At 39.2% G+C, this 18,942-nt stretch overlaps 1 protein-coding gene and 1 long non-coding RNA gene across 2 annotated transcripts in view; one reads left to right on the top strand and one right to left on the bottom strand.

Annotated features, from left to right (window-relative positions):
* Window positions 1–18,942, top strand: part of LOC128492927 (uncharacterized) — a 193,981-nt gene that overhangs the window by 107,544 nt on the left and 67,495 nt on the right. The window lies entirely within an intron of this gene.
* Window positions 2,286–15,505, bottom strand: LOC128492900 (matrix metalloproteinase-21-like). The gene is made up of 8 exons (XM_053465656.1): window positions 15,420–15,505; window positions 9,761–10,106; window positions 7,198–7,819; window positions 6,583–6,722; window positions 5,998–6,139; window positions 5,332–5,586; window positions 4,666–4,838; window positions 2,286–4,417 (listed from the first exon to the last, which is right to left on the bottom strand). The coding sequence occupies exons 2-8, from the start codon at window positions 9,932–9,934 to the stop codon at window positions 4,112–4,114; spliced, it is 1,812 nt and encodes a 603-aa protein (XP_053321631.1). The 5' UTR covers window positions 9,935–10,106; window positions 15,420–15,505; the 3' UTR covers window positions 2,286–4,111.

Genomic DNA, 18,942 nt, shown 5'->3' on the forward strand with positions numbered 1-18,942 from the left:
ATCTGGACCCCCAACATTTCTTCATTCTAGGAGAAAATGAGCCGGTGGGACACACGCATTGCTTGCTTTCCAAATGGTTTTCTGCGCTGATATATAGTTACGGAGCTGAAAAATACTGGCGGGTTTAGCACTTTAAGCGAGATCATAAACATGCAAAGGGTGCTGTCTGTTCAGTGTTAAAATGACATGTTTATGTTACACGTGGGTGGCTGCTCTTTAACTCCTTTTACTGCTTAGAGTAGATGTTTCTTACTGCTCCAGCACTATCCATAACGTTAAATATGAGCATTGATGCAATGCAGCAGTAGCAGTATTCATCTACCGAGAGCGGCTTCTTCGCACAGAGAATGCGTCTTTCTTCAGCTCAAAAATATGTATGCCTTGCGAATGAACGGGCTCGCTGGTCTGAGTGTGAGTGAGACAAGCTGTGTTTGGTTCACTCATAGTATTACTGTCTCTTTAAAGAGGAATCACAAGGGGAAGACATTATCTTTGAGCATAACTCCCAGAGCTGTATATATATTATAACCCACATTGTGATATACAGTAATATAACCCCCCCAGCGCTGTATACAGTAATATACCCCCCAGCACTGTACACAGTAATATACCCCCCAGCGCTGTATCCAGTAATTTACTCCCCCCAGCTCTGTATCCAGTAATATAATCCCCCCAGTGCTGTATACAGTAATATAACCCCCCAGCGCTGTATACAGTAATATAACCCCCAGTGCTGTATACAGTAATATAACCCCCCAGCACTGTACACAGTAATATACCCCCCAGCGCTGTATACAGTAATATAACCCCCCAGTGCTGTATACAGTAATATAACCCCCAGCACTGTACACAGTAATATACCCCCCAGCGCTGTATCCAGTAATTTACTCCCCCCAGCTCTGTATCCAGTAATATAATCCCCCCAGCGCTGTATACAGTAATATAACCCCCAGCGCTGTATACAGTAATATAACCCCCCCAGCGCTGTGTACTATAATGTAGGTTGGCATTGACAAAAATCTGGTTTATTCAAATTTTTCTTCAATAAACTCCCTTTCTCTGCAGACCTGGAGGCGGCCATTGTTGTCAGTCATGTGATATTTTGGGTGGCTTTCCCGCCTCAAGCACCACACTGAGCTGATGCTTTATAGCGATACTAATGAAGTCCGTTCATCGATAGACCCTCGTTAGTCAAAGTGTCTGTCGTGTTAAAACTTATTTTAAATCTGTTACTAGCAATTAAACAAATGGGCCCATGAGGCCAGCAGCATTGGGACAGTCATCTTTGTAAGGGGTTCTAAAAGCACAACTTGCCATACATGTCATATAAGATAAAACAAGTATATTGTTTGGTTCCAGGTAAAGAAATAAAATGCATTTTGTGGGCGTGTGATTAATGTATAGTTTCCAACAAATAGAATTAAAATAAATGTTTCATGCAGTGAAGTTCTCCCTTTGGGTCACAGAAAGCGTGTTTAATGTAGAACAGGCATATCGGATCGAATGTGAAGCTTCATACGCTATATGGACAAAAGTATTGGGACACCTGACCGTTCGACCTACAGGGACTTTTGTGACCTTGTGTTCTAAATACATAAACATTAATATTTAGTTGGTCCGCCTTCGGAGCTACAACAGGTTCTACTCTTCTGGGAAGGCTTTCCACAAGATTTTGGGGAGTTTCTGAGGGAATTGTTGCCCATTCATCCAGTAGAGCGTTTGTGAGGTCAGGCATTGATGTTGGATGAGAAGGCCGGCTCGCAATCTCCTTTCCAGTTCGTCCAAAAGTCGTTGGACGGAGTTGAGTTCAGGGCTGGATGAGTTGGATGGTCGGATGAGTGCAAACTCATCCAACCATGTCTTTATGGACCTTGCTTTGTGCGCTACTATATGGACAAAAGTAAAAACAGGTGGTTCTCTAAAGTGTCGTCTCAAAAAAAAAAAAAAAAAAAAAGGTCCCCCTCATCGATCAAATGTTCACCGCTATGGCATAGTCCATTTTCTAGAATCAGGCCGCCATTCCTCTAACATTTCTAATGGCCAACGAGGGACACTGTAGGGGTTGTCGCTAAGCTGTAGCACTTTGCGACACGGCACAGCTATTAGTATAATTTAGTTAGAAGTTTAGAATATATTTTCTTTCTGTAATTTAGTAACCCACGTCTACTGTTTCTTTGCACACATTTGTGACTCTTTGGGCTGTAGAACCCTGTGATACCCTCATACTCCACAAACATTCTGAGGTCCTAGAAAAGAGCGACAACAAGGGAGGACAAATTCACGTGTATTTTTATATTATTTATTAAAATGGTTACATTTTTACAATATGTAAAACACTTTAAACACACCAGACGTCCGAAAGATGAGAACAGGTGATTGTCGTATATTTAACAAAAAAGGAAACGAAAGTCCTCTTTTTAGTCTGTAAGTGAAAAAAAGTAAATTATCAACATTTTATTGTTACGTCAAAAAGTCGGGCGGTTGTAGCTGAAAGGGTGTGAAATTAGCATATTCTATTGATTACTAGATATATAGCGTATATTTTCATGATGTGCATTATGCATTAAATATGAGAAAACCTCAAAACATTACATTTTTGTATTTCTGTACAAATATTGTCTTTCTAGGTCAGCCTATAGCATTTTGAGGCCAAAAACTATAATTATTGAAAATAACCACATAATTCCAATAATGTCACGGGTGTCCACGTCATTTAAAGTGTCACATCGCTCCGGCATGCTTTGAAAGGAATCCCTCCCTGAATATAGGTGGATTCAACAGAAATAAAAAAAAAAAAACCGTCTACTTAACAATTTACCGTCGTCGTGATTTACGATGCTGTAACTAAAACATCTCAAAATGATAATCAGAAAATACACATAAAAAAACACAAATAAAGCAACGTACAGAGCCAATGTCAGCCGGTTTCTGGTGAAATGCGTTGGCTCTTCACGTCTTTGTCTTGAAATTTCGAATTACTATTTCATGTAGTAGTCAAAAACAATATTAGGGGAGAAAAAAAAATGGGAGGACACTGTTTACTATCCCTAAAAAAATAAAGGCTTATAAACCATAAATACTTGTAAAATGGATAAATAAATAGATTTTTTTTCCTTTTCTAATCTTTTTTCCCTTACTTTTGTCTTAGCAGCATCAGATTGTCCCAGTGGTAGTCGGCTAAAGATGGTGGTTAGTGAAGACGATACGCCGTAGGGGGTTTTGCAGTTGTGTTTGTGGTTTAGATGACAGGAATGAAAGATAAAAGTGGATGTTTCTTATTTTTTTTTTAAAAAATCTTATTTTTAGCCAGATACGTAATATTAACATGTTACTAAAGGGGTTCTCAACAAGAGCCAGTATCGCTTCCTCTGGAGCTTAGATGGAAGACCACTACCTAGAGCCTTCTAAAGATGGTATCTTTGTAGGCCCGGACTGGCAATCTGGCACCCCAGGAAAATGCCCGGTGGGCCACAGGCCGACAGTGCTACGTGAGCATGAAAACGTAGCATGTGGCCTATTAAGAAAAACTGGGAGCCCCAGATGTGCACAGATTAAAAGATAGCTTAGTAATAATAATTATCAGGATATAAAAGGAAAAGAAGGTGGTGAGGACATCTTCTGAAGGTAATGGGTGGCTTGGGATGGGCGATAAGGAAATCCCATTTTACAGAAAATAATACCTAATATAGAAGTCATGTCCAGTAGAAATGGTATGATCCAAACAGAAATTAAAAAAATGTATGATGTCTGTCCTGTATAAGAGAAAACTGTTGGAAAAGGAACAGTGAACCAAACTCAAAAGACGTCCAATTGGACACCAATTAACTAACCCTACTGTATCCCAGGTGGGTGCTCTTCATCTTCCTATGGAATGTTGCATCATTAATGAAAAAAAAAAGGTTTTGTACATAAAATTCAATAAAAACATATTTCACAACTGCTCACAAGATATTTTGAAACACCCGTGTCTGCTGGCCGTTATCTCAGTTCATTAGGTGTGCCGGAACATTTTGGTTGTTAAAAGTTCAGCGTTGGAATGTATCGATAAACAACACGTCGAAGATTCTTCTCCGGCGAGAGACTAGCACACGCCATGCATCACCTTTCCTGTTTATGTTCCCAGGGAGAGCACTGAAGGATGGACATCACAAATGTCAAACCACCTTGAGTTGATTTTCCTTTTGGGCCAAAGTCCGTTGACAGGCAGTGACGCGTTGGCTTGTCTCTCTCTTTCGCTCACCACCTTCCAGAAGAACTTGTCCTTGATGAAATACGTTGACTGATGCGAGTAGGAGTAATAGACAGAGTCGATATAGCCTTTGGGGTGGTCGGTGGGGTCAACTGGGGGGAATACCTCGAGTATGCGTTTTGGGTAATTCTCCATTTTTTTATTCCAGTCGACGCTAAATGCCGTTACCTGGAAGGAAAGCATTACATGTGTTTCATCCATAATACAGGGCCTCTTGAGTTTGAGATTAAAAACCCACCAGGGGTTATGTATACAGAACACTTCCCATGCAAAGTATTATTGTTATTATCCCATGTTTTATGTGATTAGAACCTTTAACGCCCTATGTACCCGAGGAGAATGTGTGGCCTTGTTGGTCCAGAATACGCCACTGGGAACATTGGGAACTATTGATCGACGTCAGTAAGGAGACTTACATTATTTTCTGAGAAAAAGTAGATAAGACGTTCCTTCTTGTCAAAGAAAGCGGCGTCCACGGGAACTGGGACTCCAGGGAATGCCTCAGAAATCAGTTGCGGGTACTTCTTTTTCCTCCAGTCTTCTGTAAAAGCCATGTCCTTTTCAGGGTCGTAGCGCCAGACTTGTGTGCCTTAAAATAATAGAAGACAATGGGTTTACCATCCAACGGTGAAGTTGGTTTCCACCCAACCTTGACCAAGCAGCATGACTGGGAACTCTCCGAGTTTGACCTGGAGTCTCCTGGTGAAGCACGGCTTCCCTGGGTCTCCGGGTCAGTTTTCCTTTTTCTCCTGCCATAGTTTGGGCTACCTGCTGGATCCAGGTTGTTTCCAGCCGTCGTCCACGCACTAAAGTTTGGGTATCTGCCACCTAAGTGGCAATAACGATATGTAGAAGGCAATACTAGGGCCCAACATTGGAGTGTGACAGCTCCCATTAAATCCGTCTTTGGTTGACCACACAAATAAATAACGCTATGTTTAATGTAAACGTGCATGGGATCAGCATATGGCTCCTGAAGACAAGACCAACGACCGATTATGTTTTGAGTCTTTATATCAGGAAAAATGGCCGAATGTGACATAAATTTCTATATTTCTATCTTACGCACGTTGACTGTATACCTTTAAAGAAATACTGAGCGTCGATATTCCAGGTCCACACATGTACGTAAGCATCAATGTCTTTTTCGGGGAGCCCATGCCATCCAGCTTTGATAGGACGAGGATCCCCAAACCTAGTCCGATTAACCTTATTCTCATACATCCAATACCAGCCGGTCTTAAAGAAGTAGGTGTTAAATCTATAAATCTCTCCGCGTGGGGTCCTCTCCTTTTTCACCCAATCAAATACGGTGCTGAAACTCCCATCACAGGCACCTGGAAATCAACAAAAACAAACAAAAGGATGGCAAAACTTCACAGGTTTTGAAATTTAAGCATTATTATCAGTAACTCGTGAATATATTTACAGATAAGTGTTGGCAGCTCCACGTGCCTTGAATATTTGAAAGTGTTTTCGTGCATATATATACTAAATTTAAAATATTTGGTTCTAAAAATAGCACAGACTGTACATTTGCCATGATCTGTAACACATATATGTTTTATTTTATTACATTTTTTGTAACTTCAGTAAATGCATAACAAAGTACGTCAAAGGGTCTTTAATATGATGTTTTTTGTTGAGGCTCCTGTCTTAAGTAATCAGATAAAGAAATCAGTATTATGCTGATCCTGAATCTGTTCTGGAAATAGTTATCTTTCATGAGTTTGCCCAATTTATTTTACCGTATTTCTCCTGCACGGCTCTTCTATCTTGCCAGTCCAGCTCGAATTTCCCCTCCAGAGGTGTGTAATTTGGCTGCATCACGGATCCCAGGCGGTTAATATGGGGCAGGCCAAGAGCGTGGCCAATCTCATGAACTGCGACCTGAAATAAAGACGCGTTTTTAAACGAACTTACAAGGACCCAAAAATGGAACCAGCTACGGGGGAAATGCTTCCAAACCCACCACATCTCGATCTTACTGTGGGTGCCTCTTGTGGTCATATGTGGAAATGCAAGGAAAATTCACATTTTACATGATTTCCAGAGCTGATTTCCCACCAGTTTTTCTGCAGTCTATATGAACTAGTAGCTACATACAGCCCTGGAATGACAACTAATGACAACTCTCTCAGATAGAATGTGCACCACATTGATTTATTTGCCTTTGTTACAGTTTACTGTATCATGGAATGGATCCACCTATAATTCAACAGAAGTCGGAGGTTCACCATGAAATGTTGGATCATTGGTCTTTTCCCCAATAACCCCACTCAAACTCTGTCCAACGTACAAAACCTATGAATTCATGGTTGGAAGGCACCTACCTTCAAAAGGCTGATTCCATGCTCACTACTTGAACCGACAAAGTGTTCATCGTCATCAAAATGAATATCGCCCAGGTACCAGGCGTGAGCAAACTGCTGCCCCACTCCATCAAAGGCCTGGGAGCAGCCAAGATGCTGACCTATTGATAGACATAATGAGATTGGTATTAACCTGTAGCCAGATATTGATCAAAAAACTCCAGGAGGAACATAACTGATGTCCTGTGTTGTGGGCTCCTTTGTAATCTGGGGTCATGTATTGCACTGCATAGAAAACATTAATAAAAAATTATCCACCAGTCTACAAGGAGGACTCTGACTCCGAGGAGTTAGTCATAGATCAGGTTCCTCCTTTGTGAAAATTACAGTAATAAGAATAGTATCAAATGTCTCAATAAAGCCCAAAATGTCTTTGGACATCTTCACTAAGGAGAAGGTGGCAAATGAGTCAAAATGTTCTGTTTCATCAAATTCACTTTGCATTAATGAAAGGCCAACCCCAACAGGTTTCTTCTGCATGAAGGCCTGGGCTGGTCCTTCACAATGCATAGTTACATTGAAACTGAGGTTAAATGTTCAATGTTTAGTAACTTTCATTACCACTGTTTCACCTGCCTGTGCCGAAGCCAACTCGGATATCAACATCATCTCCTTCGAGGTCTTCCATGAACAGCAGTGGGGTAACCTCACTCCACATGCGGAAAGCCAATGTGAGTATTCTCCTCTGCTGCGCGATACTTAGTTGCGTGCTATACCCTTCTCCCATCAGCCTCCACTTAAGTGTGCTCTTGGAAAAACTTAAAGAGCTACTGCTTCCCAAAGTAGCCTTGCTATCTCTTTTCCTCCTGTGGTGTTCAACCAGTCTGTACAGTAAGCCTCTCTTTTGTTGGGTGTCATCCTCCGGGGTAAGAAGGCCCAGGGTTGCATTTTTCCGTTTTGATGGAACTTTGTGGTCAGGGACACCACAGCGTGGTTTGTTCATAGCCATCATTGTGGCATTGTCCAGAATTCCGGTTGCATTGAGCCCGTTAGCCTCCTGGAATCTTTTCAAGAACTCGGAAAAGTATGGACTTATCTCAGTCTTATTAGAAGTATTGGAACTTTGGCGCTCAGAAGACTCGCCTTCCGATATTACCTGGGACACATCTTGTGGAGCTTGGTCAAACTCAGGGATATTTCCAAATGCTTGCTCTTCCCAATTAACGGGGTCTACCCACCCATATTTCACAAGGTATTGCTGTGAGAAAAGTATAAAAAAATAAAGTAAAATCATCAGATTTATTTTCTACCATTAATACATTTCAACAACAATTTAAATCTGGGTACACCATGAAGGTCACTTGACCGCTATTATGGAGATATACCATCGATAAGCTTTCAGAGGAGAATGTTAGTTATTTCTTGTGTTCTAATGATGCTCAGGCTCCTAAAGCTACCGCTTGTTTTCTGATGAGGTCAATGGGGAGTTATATATGGAAGCAGGTCTTACAGTATATATATATATGTGGAATCAGGTCTTATTTATGGAATCAGGTCTTCCAGCAGGTCTATGGAAGCAGGTCTTATTTATGGAAGCAGGTCTTCCAGTAGGTCTATGGAAGCAAGTCTTATATTTATGGAAACAGGTCTTCCAGCAGGTCTATGGAAGCAGGTCTTCCAGCAGGTCTATGGAAACAGGTCTTGTTTATGGAAGCAGATCTATGGAAGCAGGTCTTATTTATGGAAGCAGGTCTTCCAGTAGGTCTATGGAAGCAAGTCTTATATATATATTGAAGCAGGTCTTCCAGCAGGTCTATGGAAACAGGTCTTATTTATGGAAGCAGGTCTTCCAGTAGGTCTATGGAAGCAGGTCTTATATGTATGGAAGCAGGTCTTCCAGCAGGTCTATGGAAGCAAGTCTTATATATATGGAAACAGGTCTTATTTATGGAAGAAGGTCCTCCAGAAGGTCTATGGAAGCAGTCTTATATATATATGGAAGCAGGTCTTCCATTGTGTCATCTTTGTAGCCAAAAGAAAGACCAGCCCCACTCACACCTGCCATACAGGTTTTACTAAAAACTAACCTTAACCAAAAACATCAGAAAATGAGCCAAAAACAAAAACGTTTTAATGTGTGTTATGCCAAATTGGCTCTCCATAGCTCCATCTCTCAAGAGATTTTCCAGATAAGTGTGCGATAAGATTAATTTGACGTTAACTCATTTGTTCACCCTAGCGCGCTCGCATTGTATCAGGTGTGTGTCGTTTCTCTCTACACTCAGTGCTTGGTGGAGATATGCTGGGGAGGATGTTTACTCTTCGTAGATGTTCATGTTCTTTCTCAAAATGTCTTTTTTTTCTTTTTAAATACAAAACAGATGAGCATATCTTTCCAGATTATTCCTCTGAAACGCACCCGTAACATTTGTCTCTCTCTTCCAAATTGCCGCTCTTCCTTATTGCCTAATAAATACTTAATACTACTCGCTTAAGTATTTGATGTTTCTAATGTAACACAGAACATTATTTTTTTGTACATTTTAATTATTTTATTTATTTAACCTTTTATATATAAATTTGACATATAAAACAAAAATAAAAATCTAACATTAAAACAGAGCTTTACCAGGCATAGTCATCTATTCTTTTAGAATATTATCATTATATTATATTTAATTACATAAATAATAATAATATATAGATATATAATAATAATAATAATAATAATGATACTAATAATAATAATTATATTAAATAAAATATAAAAAGGTATATAAAATAATATAATTATATAAATTATATTTTTTGGATTTTTTTTTAATCATTTTCTCAAGACACATTCACTGGCATAATACATCATATGATAGTATATATATTTTTGTATCATTTTGCTGTTTTTCTTTCTATCATATTTATTTAGCTTTTATCTTATATTACCTATATTAACACCTATACTAAAAATTATATATTTAATGAAACATTAATTCCAGTGAACTAATTTTTTTTTAAAATAAATAAATAAAGATACGTAACTAACATAATACAATATATGAATGTGGAAATGATTATGAATTGCGTATTCCTTGTTATAAATTGAGACAAAAATGGACAATATCTCATCGAAATGGAAAAATGATTTAGTATTTAGTGAAAAGGTCTTAAAATGTTTCTATTTTTTTTTTTTAATTGGGATTACCTGGGCAGCCTCCGGGCTCAGGATAGGAGCTGCCTGCGGGTGACGTTGAAGCTCAAGATCCGAACGATCTCTGTTGTGGAAGATTTTTTCCGAGCCTACATCTCCGAACAGAAGGAGCAAAAAATTGACGGTCGCTAGAAGTGAAAGTGTTTTCAGGCGATCAGCTTTCTCCATTCCTGCAACGCCTGGTCGTCTTGTGTTTTCATGAGATCAGAGCTAGTAGGAACTCCTGTCTTCTTACTGCCGATTCGGTGTATAGGATCGTAGGATCTTGGGATGCTTTAAACGTTTGACTTCGAGTTAAAGTCCTGTTTATCGTTTCGGAGAGAAGTCTTTCTATAGAAGCCTAGACAAAAAAAATATATACATTATTAGTAAAATCGAGCGATACGGTGACAGTAATATATAAAATGTCAAAATATGGCAAATTTATGGATCACCCTCAATTATTTTTGTACGTGGAAGCAGGGACAATCCCCAAGGTCAGCATTGTTAACCCCTTAAGGACAATGAGCGTTCTCTAAACCCATTGAAAACAATGCATTTTGAGCCCGTACATGTACGGGCTTTGTCATTAAGGGGTTAAGTATGTTGCGATGCGAGTACTTATTAATTATTATTCCCTTGGATTGGCTGGTAATGGATGAGGCAGCAATGCTCGTTTTAACCCAGTAGTCATTAAACGAATAAACCAGCCACCGGGCCGATATTCCGGGACTGTGCGTCATGTGTGTTCATGCAGAAAAGTATTTGGTTAATATATCAATGAAATGACAAGAAAAATTCTGTAGCGAGGTGAAAGGGGGAAGTACCGCCATTTCTTATACTATTGCCTCTTTTTGTATAGGTCTGGGATTTCCGAGAGGACCATTTGACCAAAAAAAAGTTATTTGGTGGAAGAAGAATCCATATAAAGCAATTGGAAATATTTATAATCAAGGAGAAGTCCCATGGAAATAAAACATTGAAAAAATCTGAAATAAATAGACCACTTATGAAGAGCGGCAGGTACGTGATGTGCTTAACATCTGAGGCAGCTCAAGTTAGTGCAAGTCTGTCACTATAGCCTCAAAAGCTGTCGAACCATTAAAAATATCAACACAACACAGATCAGTGAACCTGCATGCAATGGGCTTCACACACACACGTCACATGCATTCAACCAAAAAAAGGTTCAGGTACCGGTCACTGAGCACAAGGTTTCCCACACAAGGGTTTTTCGTACACCTTATAAGAACAGGGTCAAGCCTAGGGTTAGTCGCGTCTGGATGCAGTAGTTCTTCAAGGCGCCCCTATAACCAACATGCTGACATACTAATACGCACACTCGCTTTACCCTCACTCACTTTACTTTTACCACCATACACTTATATACACACACACACTCTTTCCCATGCTCCTTACCTCCCCCACCCACTAACCCTAGACTCACACCTGACACTCCAACACCATACGCTGACACACTAACACATATACACTCATGCTAACACCATACATATACACACTCTAACCCCATACTGTAACACACACACATACTAACATCACATGCTCACAAAGATTTATATATATAATATTTTTTTGTTACTCTTCCAAAGGCTTGATTCTTCTAGAGCTGATCCAAAGCAAACAGAGCCGACGGTATTCATGCTACAAGCGAAATCATGAGTAATGCCGATGGTGGAGGCCCCATGTGTCAGATGATTTACTGTACAGCTGCTTGACTGGTATCTGTTTTGTGTATCTGCCCTGTGTCTGCCTCAGCAATACGGGTGGAGGTTTGCACTACCACGTCCTGAGCCTTCACGTTGTATATACAGATAAAAGGTTTGACGAGGTAATGATAAGACGGATAGCCAAGATATATCAACAAGCTTAAAGGGGAACTCCGACCGTACTTCTGTATCCTTTTCTTAATGTCCTGTGGAATCTATATGTAACATTTGTTGTGAAAAGTCACATAAATAGTAACCTTTCCATGTAGTTCTATGTTTGACATGAGTTCCTACCTACCCATGATCTAGTTCTTGCAACATGGAAGCCTCTTGGAACTTGGAAGGTGGTAGCGATAGCATCACATGTGATGGAGCAAGAGGCATAATCATAAATATCGATGCTCACCATGCAAAAATAGCAGAATACTCTTAACGTCTTAACGTACGGAACTACCGACATCAGCTCAGGCTAGTAGCGGCCGTTAGTGTCCCAAGTTCAACTGGGAAAGGCGACACTCAACTGTAGCAAGCACTAGAGGTGCTCCATGTTAACCACATGAGAAAACAGGCTCTTCTGCATCAAGTTCCCAAAACCTTCTTAGCCCCCAATTGCTAGATACCCAACTGGCAATATAAATAAAAATGGTCGGAGTTCCCTTGACATTGTCTCTGTTTCTCCAGGAAAGTGATGATGGATGAGTGTTTCACTTTAAAGAACGTTAACAAGAAGAATTTGAACTGTAAGCAAAGGTTGCTGGAGGGCATGCGTGGAAAGTACCTCTTATTCTAGCAGTTTGAATGGAAGGGGTGCAAATTGCTGTAATAAATGGCTGATGTTCAGTTTCCTTTGCAAAATACGTAACAAAATCATCCGGCTTTGACACAGAGTCCATTAGTTCTGAATCAGTACACCAGAAAATAAGAGGTCCGCCCCGGACTGCTGGACCTGATAATGATTACTTTCTGTCTCTGCGAAACAGTAACGTGTTGGTGTTCTTCTGAATCATGGTGTTCTTCTGAATTCTTATGTCTTGGCAGAAACCAGACATAAGCTAATGAGGTTTTGGCCATAAACCCAAGTAGGACATTAAGGAACTGGAGACCGAAATAGGGACGGGCAATAGTGTCCTTCTGGTTGATGCTGGACACCAGCTTCCACGAGGTTCGGCCATCAGTCCAACCTAATTTGGTCTAGGTTCACCCCACAGTGGTGGCGTTATAAGAAGGGTGGCAGAAGGTAGAAGTCCTTCTAAACTGTTTCTGTTCTATTGTACTGAATGAAATGGTTCTAACAACCAGAGTAACCAGGGCTTTTGTTGCTTGCGGCAGGTCGGAGGTTCCTCCTTGTTCTGACATCCATCCATTTCTGGGGTATTGATGCTGAATGGGTCAAGGGTGCCATAAACCTTGCAACACCTGGGGAACTGCCCCTGTTACCCCAAGAAAGTTATGGTCCCATAAGAGTCAGTGTTTTGCTAAAACCCTCTGACTCTTTAGAGGTCAAACAATACCCTCTAAGACAAGTTCTAAGGGATTTTTTGTCTTCTTCATACGCAAGCGCCATTTTTTTTTAGAAAGATAAATTCTTGAGACAAACACAATGGTTCTATAGAACCTTGCAACCTCATCATCAATAGAAACACGTGTTGGGCGCTTCTGCACCTTGAGAGCAGAAGATTTAATTGTCCATCTTCGAGGTGTTACAGCAAGCGGATCTGAATAACATCCAGTTTACTCTTCAGTCCGGGAGTCTGGAATTTTGGCTTTAGCAGGGAAGGACTGGCACCTGTCTGGTACACAGCGAACAGATAACGGGGCAAATATTTTATGTGGGGTATGGCTGCGATCATAAATCAGTAGCAGACAGGACCACTCAAGAAGAAGAAGCTACTTAATGCAAAGGATCAATCAGTGTACTTTCCTATTCGCACAAACTCCAATTACTCAGTTCTGGCTTCTGAATTTGCTATCTTAAAGGGGAACTCACATTATTTTTTTATTACGGATGAAAAATAGGGTTTCTTTTTTAACACAGTTTTTGATAACATAATCTTTCAGGTATCTACATATTAGCCTTTTGTATTTGTTCTAGCTCACTTAGACCAATCTAGTAGACCAGACACCCTGACTCCTTATCATACTGCCTTGTGCTGAATAATAGAATGGCTCAGTCTTAATAACCCGGCCAGACACTCTGACTAATGAGACTCTATGGAGGAACGGACTTCATTAGCATTGCCTTAAAGAGTCAGCTCAGTGTGGTGTTCAACCGGGGAAAATAACTCAGAATATCACATGATGGAGAACAATGGCAGCCTCCAGGTCTACCTATAAAGAGAGATTGTTGTATAAAAATTTGGATAGAATCAGGTTTTTGTGAATACTGACCTACATTACTTTAGTTATGTTCACCGAGAATGATATTTTTCCATGGGACTTCTCCTAGAATCTCATGACACTTTGTTTCCAGCTTGGCTGTATTATATTATTTAAAAGGTAGAACAAAGGCTAAGTCAGGTTCTCCGCTGACATCAATGGGGACTTGGGCTTCAAAATGAACTCGGCAGAAACTCAGCAGTGACAAATCTGTGCTAGATTCTTAAATGAGGTCTTTTCTTTAATCAAAAGACCATTGCTCTAAGAAGCTCAATTATTTGGGAGTCTCCTCCATCCCATGTATACAAAAAGTTCACAACCAAAGAAGATACCTAAAAAAAACCATGAAATAGTACCTCCTAGGTTTGTGTATAGATCATAGACATTTAGAGTTAACATTCAGAAGCCTTTTGTGATCTTTCCTGACAAAGAGAATTGAAACACACATGGGATCGGCATACGGCTCCTGAATCTAAGACGAGACCAACGAGACCAATGATTAAGGTTTAGGTCCTTACATCAAAAAATGGGCAGACTAGATGGACAGAATGGGCCATATCTGCCACCGACCTTTGTTTCTATGACTTTCATGTAAATTCCACCTGGCCAAAAGAAAGAGCCGCCTGCCCTTTATGCAGCTCACTCCCAAAATATCAAACTGATGACTCTTTGAGTCTCTTATCTATGGAACTCTTGCCTCCAGAGCAGACAGCATTTCTAAAATCCCATTTTTAGAATAAACATATAGAGATCCCTCGCCTACGAGAACCTTTCATTAATCAAATGAACATTCAACATTATACGCATATTTTTTTCTGCAGTTTTCAATATATTTTTCTGAATAGATGATAATTAATCTTACTGCCCGGGATTTTCTCCTTCTAACTGCCCAGTTATATTTTTAAATATCTGTAACTATTGTGCAATGGTAGCTAAAAGTATATATTCTTGCTCTAATATTTAAACTAAAAAGGTAATATTTTTTTTCATAGCGATTTATAACAAAAATAGCAAAAGGGGTAGTTTCTAAATTCTTAATATTTTTTTATAAATATAAAATCATTGTCTTTAAACATATTTTATGTCTATGTATGAATGTATAAATATATTTATAAACTTAAACCTGACAAAACAAAATCACCATTTTTGAACAACTTATATACATAAGCAATATTTAAAAAAAGACAAAAATCTACACACAAAAACCCCCCAAAAAATTATTTAAATAACTACATTAAAACAATTATTTATTAGACCTTTGAAGCTTACAATTATTTCTTTGTAAAAGTGTAAAAAAAATGACTGAATGTACACAAATTAACAAAATCAATCTCAATCTCTTCTTTATAATCATGTCAATCCTAAACTGGTATGTTTGCAGGTTACTAAAAAACATTTTTGAGTTCTTACATTGAAAAATACAGATACCAAAAAACACAATTAATTTTTTTTTTAGAAAATGTCTAGAAAAATCCCAAAATTTAGTGTGAATTGGCTATAGGTTTATGGAGAGCAACTTGGGCTTCCCATGCTTAGTTTGTGGCATTATGTCTGCTTATATTTTTTTTTACCTTTTCCTGTTTCTGGTTAGTGATTATTCCTCTGGATTGCAGATGGTCAGTTAGCTAACACCGTGCAGTGTACAGTGCCGTGATTCCGTCTCTGCTGAAAACAAGAGATTTCTGAACTCTTAACAGCTGTCTCTCTTCAGCTCCTCCCTCGCTACTGTCAGCCATATTTAAATCATGGTTTTTTTAAACATTTTTTTTTCCAGTTCCAAATATGTGGGAATGTAGCCAGAAGGTCACAGGAAGACTAGTTGACTAGGAGAAGTCTATTGTTATTTTTGTTTTAATACCATTGTGTAGTTCCGATCAAGAAAAGAGAATCAAGTGTCCCGGTGGTCTCGGTGTATAAACCTTTCAATAAGAAATTTTAAAAAATCTAAACAAAATTTTTAAAAAAATCACCTAGGAGTTCCTGGCTAATAGTTTCAAAAATAAAAAAAGTTACATAGATATTTAGTAAGGCTGAAAGTGGAAATGCAAATGCATATAAGGCAAATTCAAATGAGCATAGACAATTTTATATCATTTTCTATGATAAATCCGTGTTTGGGATCATCTAAAATTTTGACTGATTTATGTCATTACAGAGAAAAAAAATCCCCCGTCACATATCATAGTAATTAAACTCATGTTTAATGTTGACTCTTCTTCCCCAACGATTTTCCCACCAGAGAACTGTAATCAGCGGTGCGTCGTTAAGACATCATGTTATGACATCATATCTCTTTTCCTCAGCAGCGAGAATGGTGGCCTCTAGGTGCCTATGGTCAGGTCATTCATATCGACTCTGTTCTGTTGCTTTTTTAAAAAACACTTGTCTTATTGTTCACTGGATCACAAGTGATATTGAGGAAGAGAAGGGTGTAAAAGAAGAGGAAGGGTGGGGATGACAGAGATTTGCAACAAAATAAGATGTTCTTTAAAGACAGAAGGGAAGTTTTTCTATAACTAGAGGTTATGCTTTCTGTGAAAAAAATGACACCCTTGTTGGTTTTTCATAACAATTATCTGTTCCTTAGCAGGTCTAAAAATTAGGTAAATACAACCTCAGATGGACAACTACATATGACGTATTATACCGTGTAATGATTTATTCAACAAAAATAAAGCCAAAATGGAGAAACCATGTGTGAAAAACTAACCTGAAGTAATCATTTTCTGTATGACTTTATCTGTCTCTCACATTGTTGTAGAGGAATTTAAGCCCACTCTTCTTTACAACTTGGCTTCAGTTCATTGAGGTTTGTGGGCATTTGTTAATGCACAGCTCTCTTAAGGTCCTGTCGCAGCATTTCAATCAGGTTGAGGTCTGGACTTTGAATGGGCCATTGCAATACCTTGATTCTTTTCTTTTTCAACCATTCTGTTGTAGATTTCCTGGTGTGCTTGGGATCATTGTCCTGTTGCATGACCCAATTTCAGCCAAGCTTTAGCTGTTATACAGATGGCCTCACATTTGACTCTAAAATACTTTGGTATACAGAGGAGCTCATGGTCGACTGCAAAGAAAGCCCAAATCATCACACTCCACCACGGTGCTAGACGGTTGGTATGAGGTGTTTGTGCTCATATGCTGAATTTGGCCAAACATCTCCACTTTGGTCTTGTCTGTCCAAAGGACATTGTTCCAGAAGGCTTGTGGTTTGTTCAGATGCAGCTTTGCAAAATAAAGCTGTGCTGCCATGTTCTTTTTAGAGAGAAGAAGCTGTCTCCTGGCAACCCTTCCAAACAAACCACACTTGTTCAGTCTTTTTTCTAATTGTACTGTCATGAACCTTAACATTTAACATGCTGACTGAGGCCTGTAGAGTCTGAGAGCATTGCACGGTCTGACCTTGGGGTGAATTTGCTGGGATGTCCACTCCTGGGGAGATTGTCAAAATTCACTTTTGAATAATGTTTCTCACGGTAGAATGATGCACTTTTACTTGTTTGGAAACAGTCTTATAACCCTTTCCAGATTGATGTGCATTTAAGGTCATTGCTGATGTCTTTCCTCTTGAGCATTGCGTTAACACACACCTGGATGCTGCAAACTGCTAAAACTCTGGCTTTTATAGAGGTGGTCACACTTGCTGATGACCAATTAATCAAGGGCATTTGATTAGCAGCACATGTCTGCTACTTAGCATCTTAATTTCTATGGAAGGGTGTACTTAGTTTTTCCACACATGGCTTCTACATTTTGGCTCTATTTTTGTTGAATAAATCATGACACTGTGTGATGTGTTTTGTGTTGCTGTTCATCGGAGGTTGTATTAACCTAATTACTAAGGAACAGATAATTGTTATTATGTCCTGATATGTAAAACCATCTTATTCACATCACTATATATATATATTCAAGAATGCAGGCACTCACCCGGCCTTTGCGATAAAACATAAAATAACATTTTTAATAAGAGGTATACATACAAAAAAGCTACGTTTCACTTCCGGAGTGGGACTTTTACCGAGATGCCATTTAATTCTAATACATTACACAGTGAGAGGGGAAAATATATTTTATTAAAATAAAAATCTCTCAAAGAAAAATGAATGTGGTATTGGATGTTTGAAAATTGAGGTTAAACCTGTTTCAATTCCACCCACACCTTCTCTCTACGGCGAGAAAGTTGCCTCATCCTTCCGTGCGTCAGACATCTCAGTTATTGAAATCTTCCAGAGCAGAGTCAGAGGGACCGAGGGGTTTATGAAAAAAAGATGTCAGATATGATTAGAGATGTATTTTTCAAAATCATATAGGAATATAGTATGATAAAATGTGTTACCTATAATATACATGCTTTGGGGAAGATCTATTGGCATAGTTGGGTAGAACTGATCCTTAGTTTAGTATTTTTCAATCTGAGGGTCTTGTTGCAAGTGGGCAGTATGGAACCTACTCTGACAAAACGATATCTGGGCATCCATGCTGATGCTTTTATCACCCCTGTACCCCTATTATTTTTTTTTTGCATTTTTAAAGAATGTATATTAAAGTACCTATGAAGTGATTTCTAGGGGAACTCTCCTCATTGTTTATGATTTTTTAATAATTAAAAATATTGGACCATTTTGATTTTTAAAACAGTTTTGCACCATAATATAATGTTTTCAGGCAGCTGCATATTAGCCATTTGTATGAGTTCTGTTATCTGAGCTCCGTTCAGGAGCTGGTCTTGAACACTGGACTGTTCCTTTAAAAGCCTGGTGGTAGTGGCAAATCCCCCTCGCGTTAGGTGTTCAGATATAAACGGCCCTGATCTCCCATTTAATATAACAACGTAACATCAGAATTCCAACGATTCCACAATGGCGCTGAGGAACATGGAGGTCAATGCTCTCCTTGTGGGTACAATTGGCTGTAATGTTTCCGTGACAGGATCAGCTCATTGAGGGTGACATATGGGGAGTTAGATGAATGCTAGATCACTGGGGACTCCATATATCTAAGGAGGGGGTAAAACACGAGACAGCTTGCAACTTCTCACCCAATTACCAGTGACCTTCTGCCCAGGGATTTCACAAACACCACAGACTGTAA

Source organism: Spea bombifrons, chromosome 4 (genome assembly GCF_027358695.1).
Source record: "Spea bombifrons isolate aSpeBom1 chromosome 4, aSpeBom1.2.pri, whole genome shotgun sequence".
NCBI lineage: Eukaryota > Metazoa > Chordata > Amphibia > Anura > Pelobatidae > Spea > Spea bombifrons.

What these genes read in the sequence shown, in the direction of transcription:
- LOC128492900 (XM_053465656.1), bottom strand. Translation starts at nt 9,934, where the DNA reads ATGGAGAAAGCTGATCGCCTGAAAACACTTTCACTTCTAGCGACCGTC. An exon ending in AGCCGTGCAGGAGAAATACG is followed by an intron (nt 5,587 to 5,997) that starts GTAAAATAAATT and finishes GTTGATTTCCAG; the next exon opens with GTGCCTGTGATGGGAGTTTC. An exon ending in CGCTCAGTATTTCTTTAAAG is followed by an intron (nt 4,839 to 5,331) that starts GTATACAGTCAA and finishes TATTATTTTAAG; the next exon opens with GCACACAAGTCTGGCGCTAC.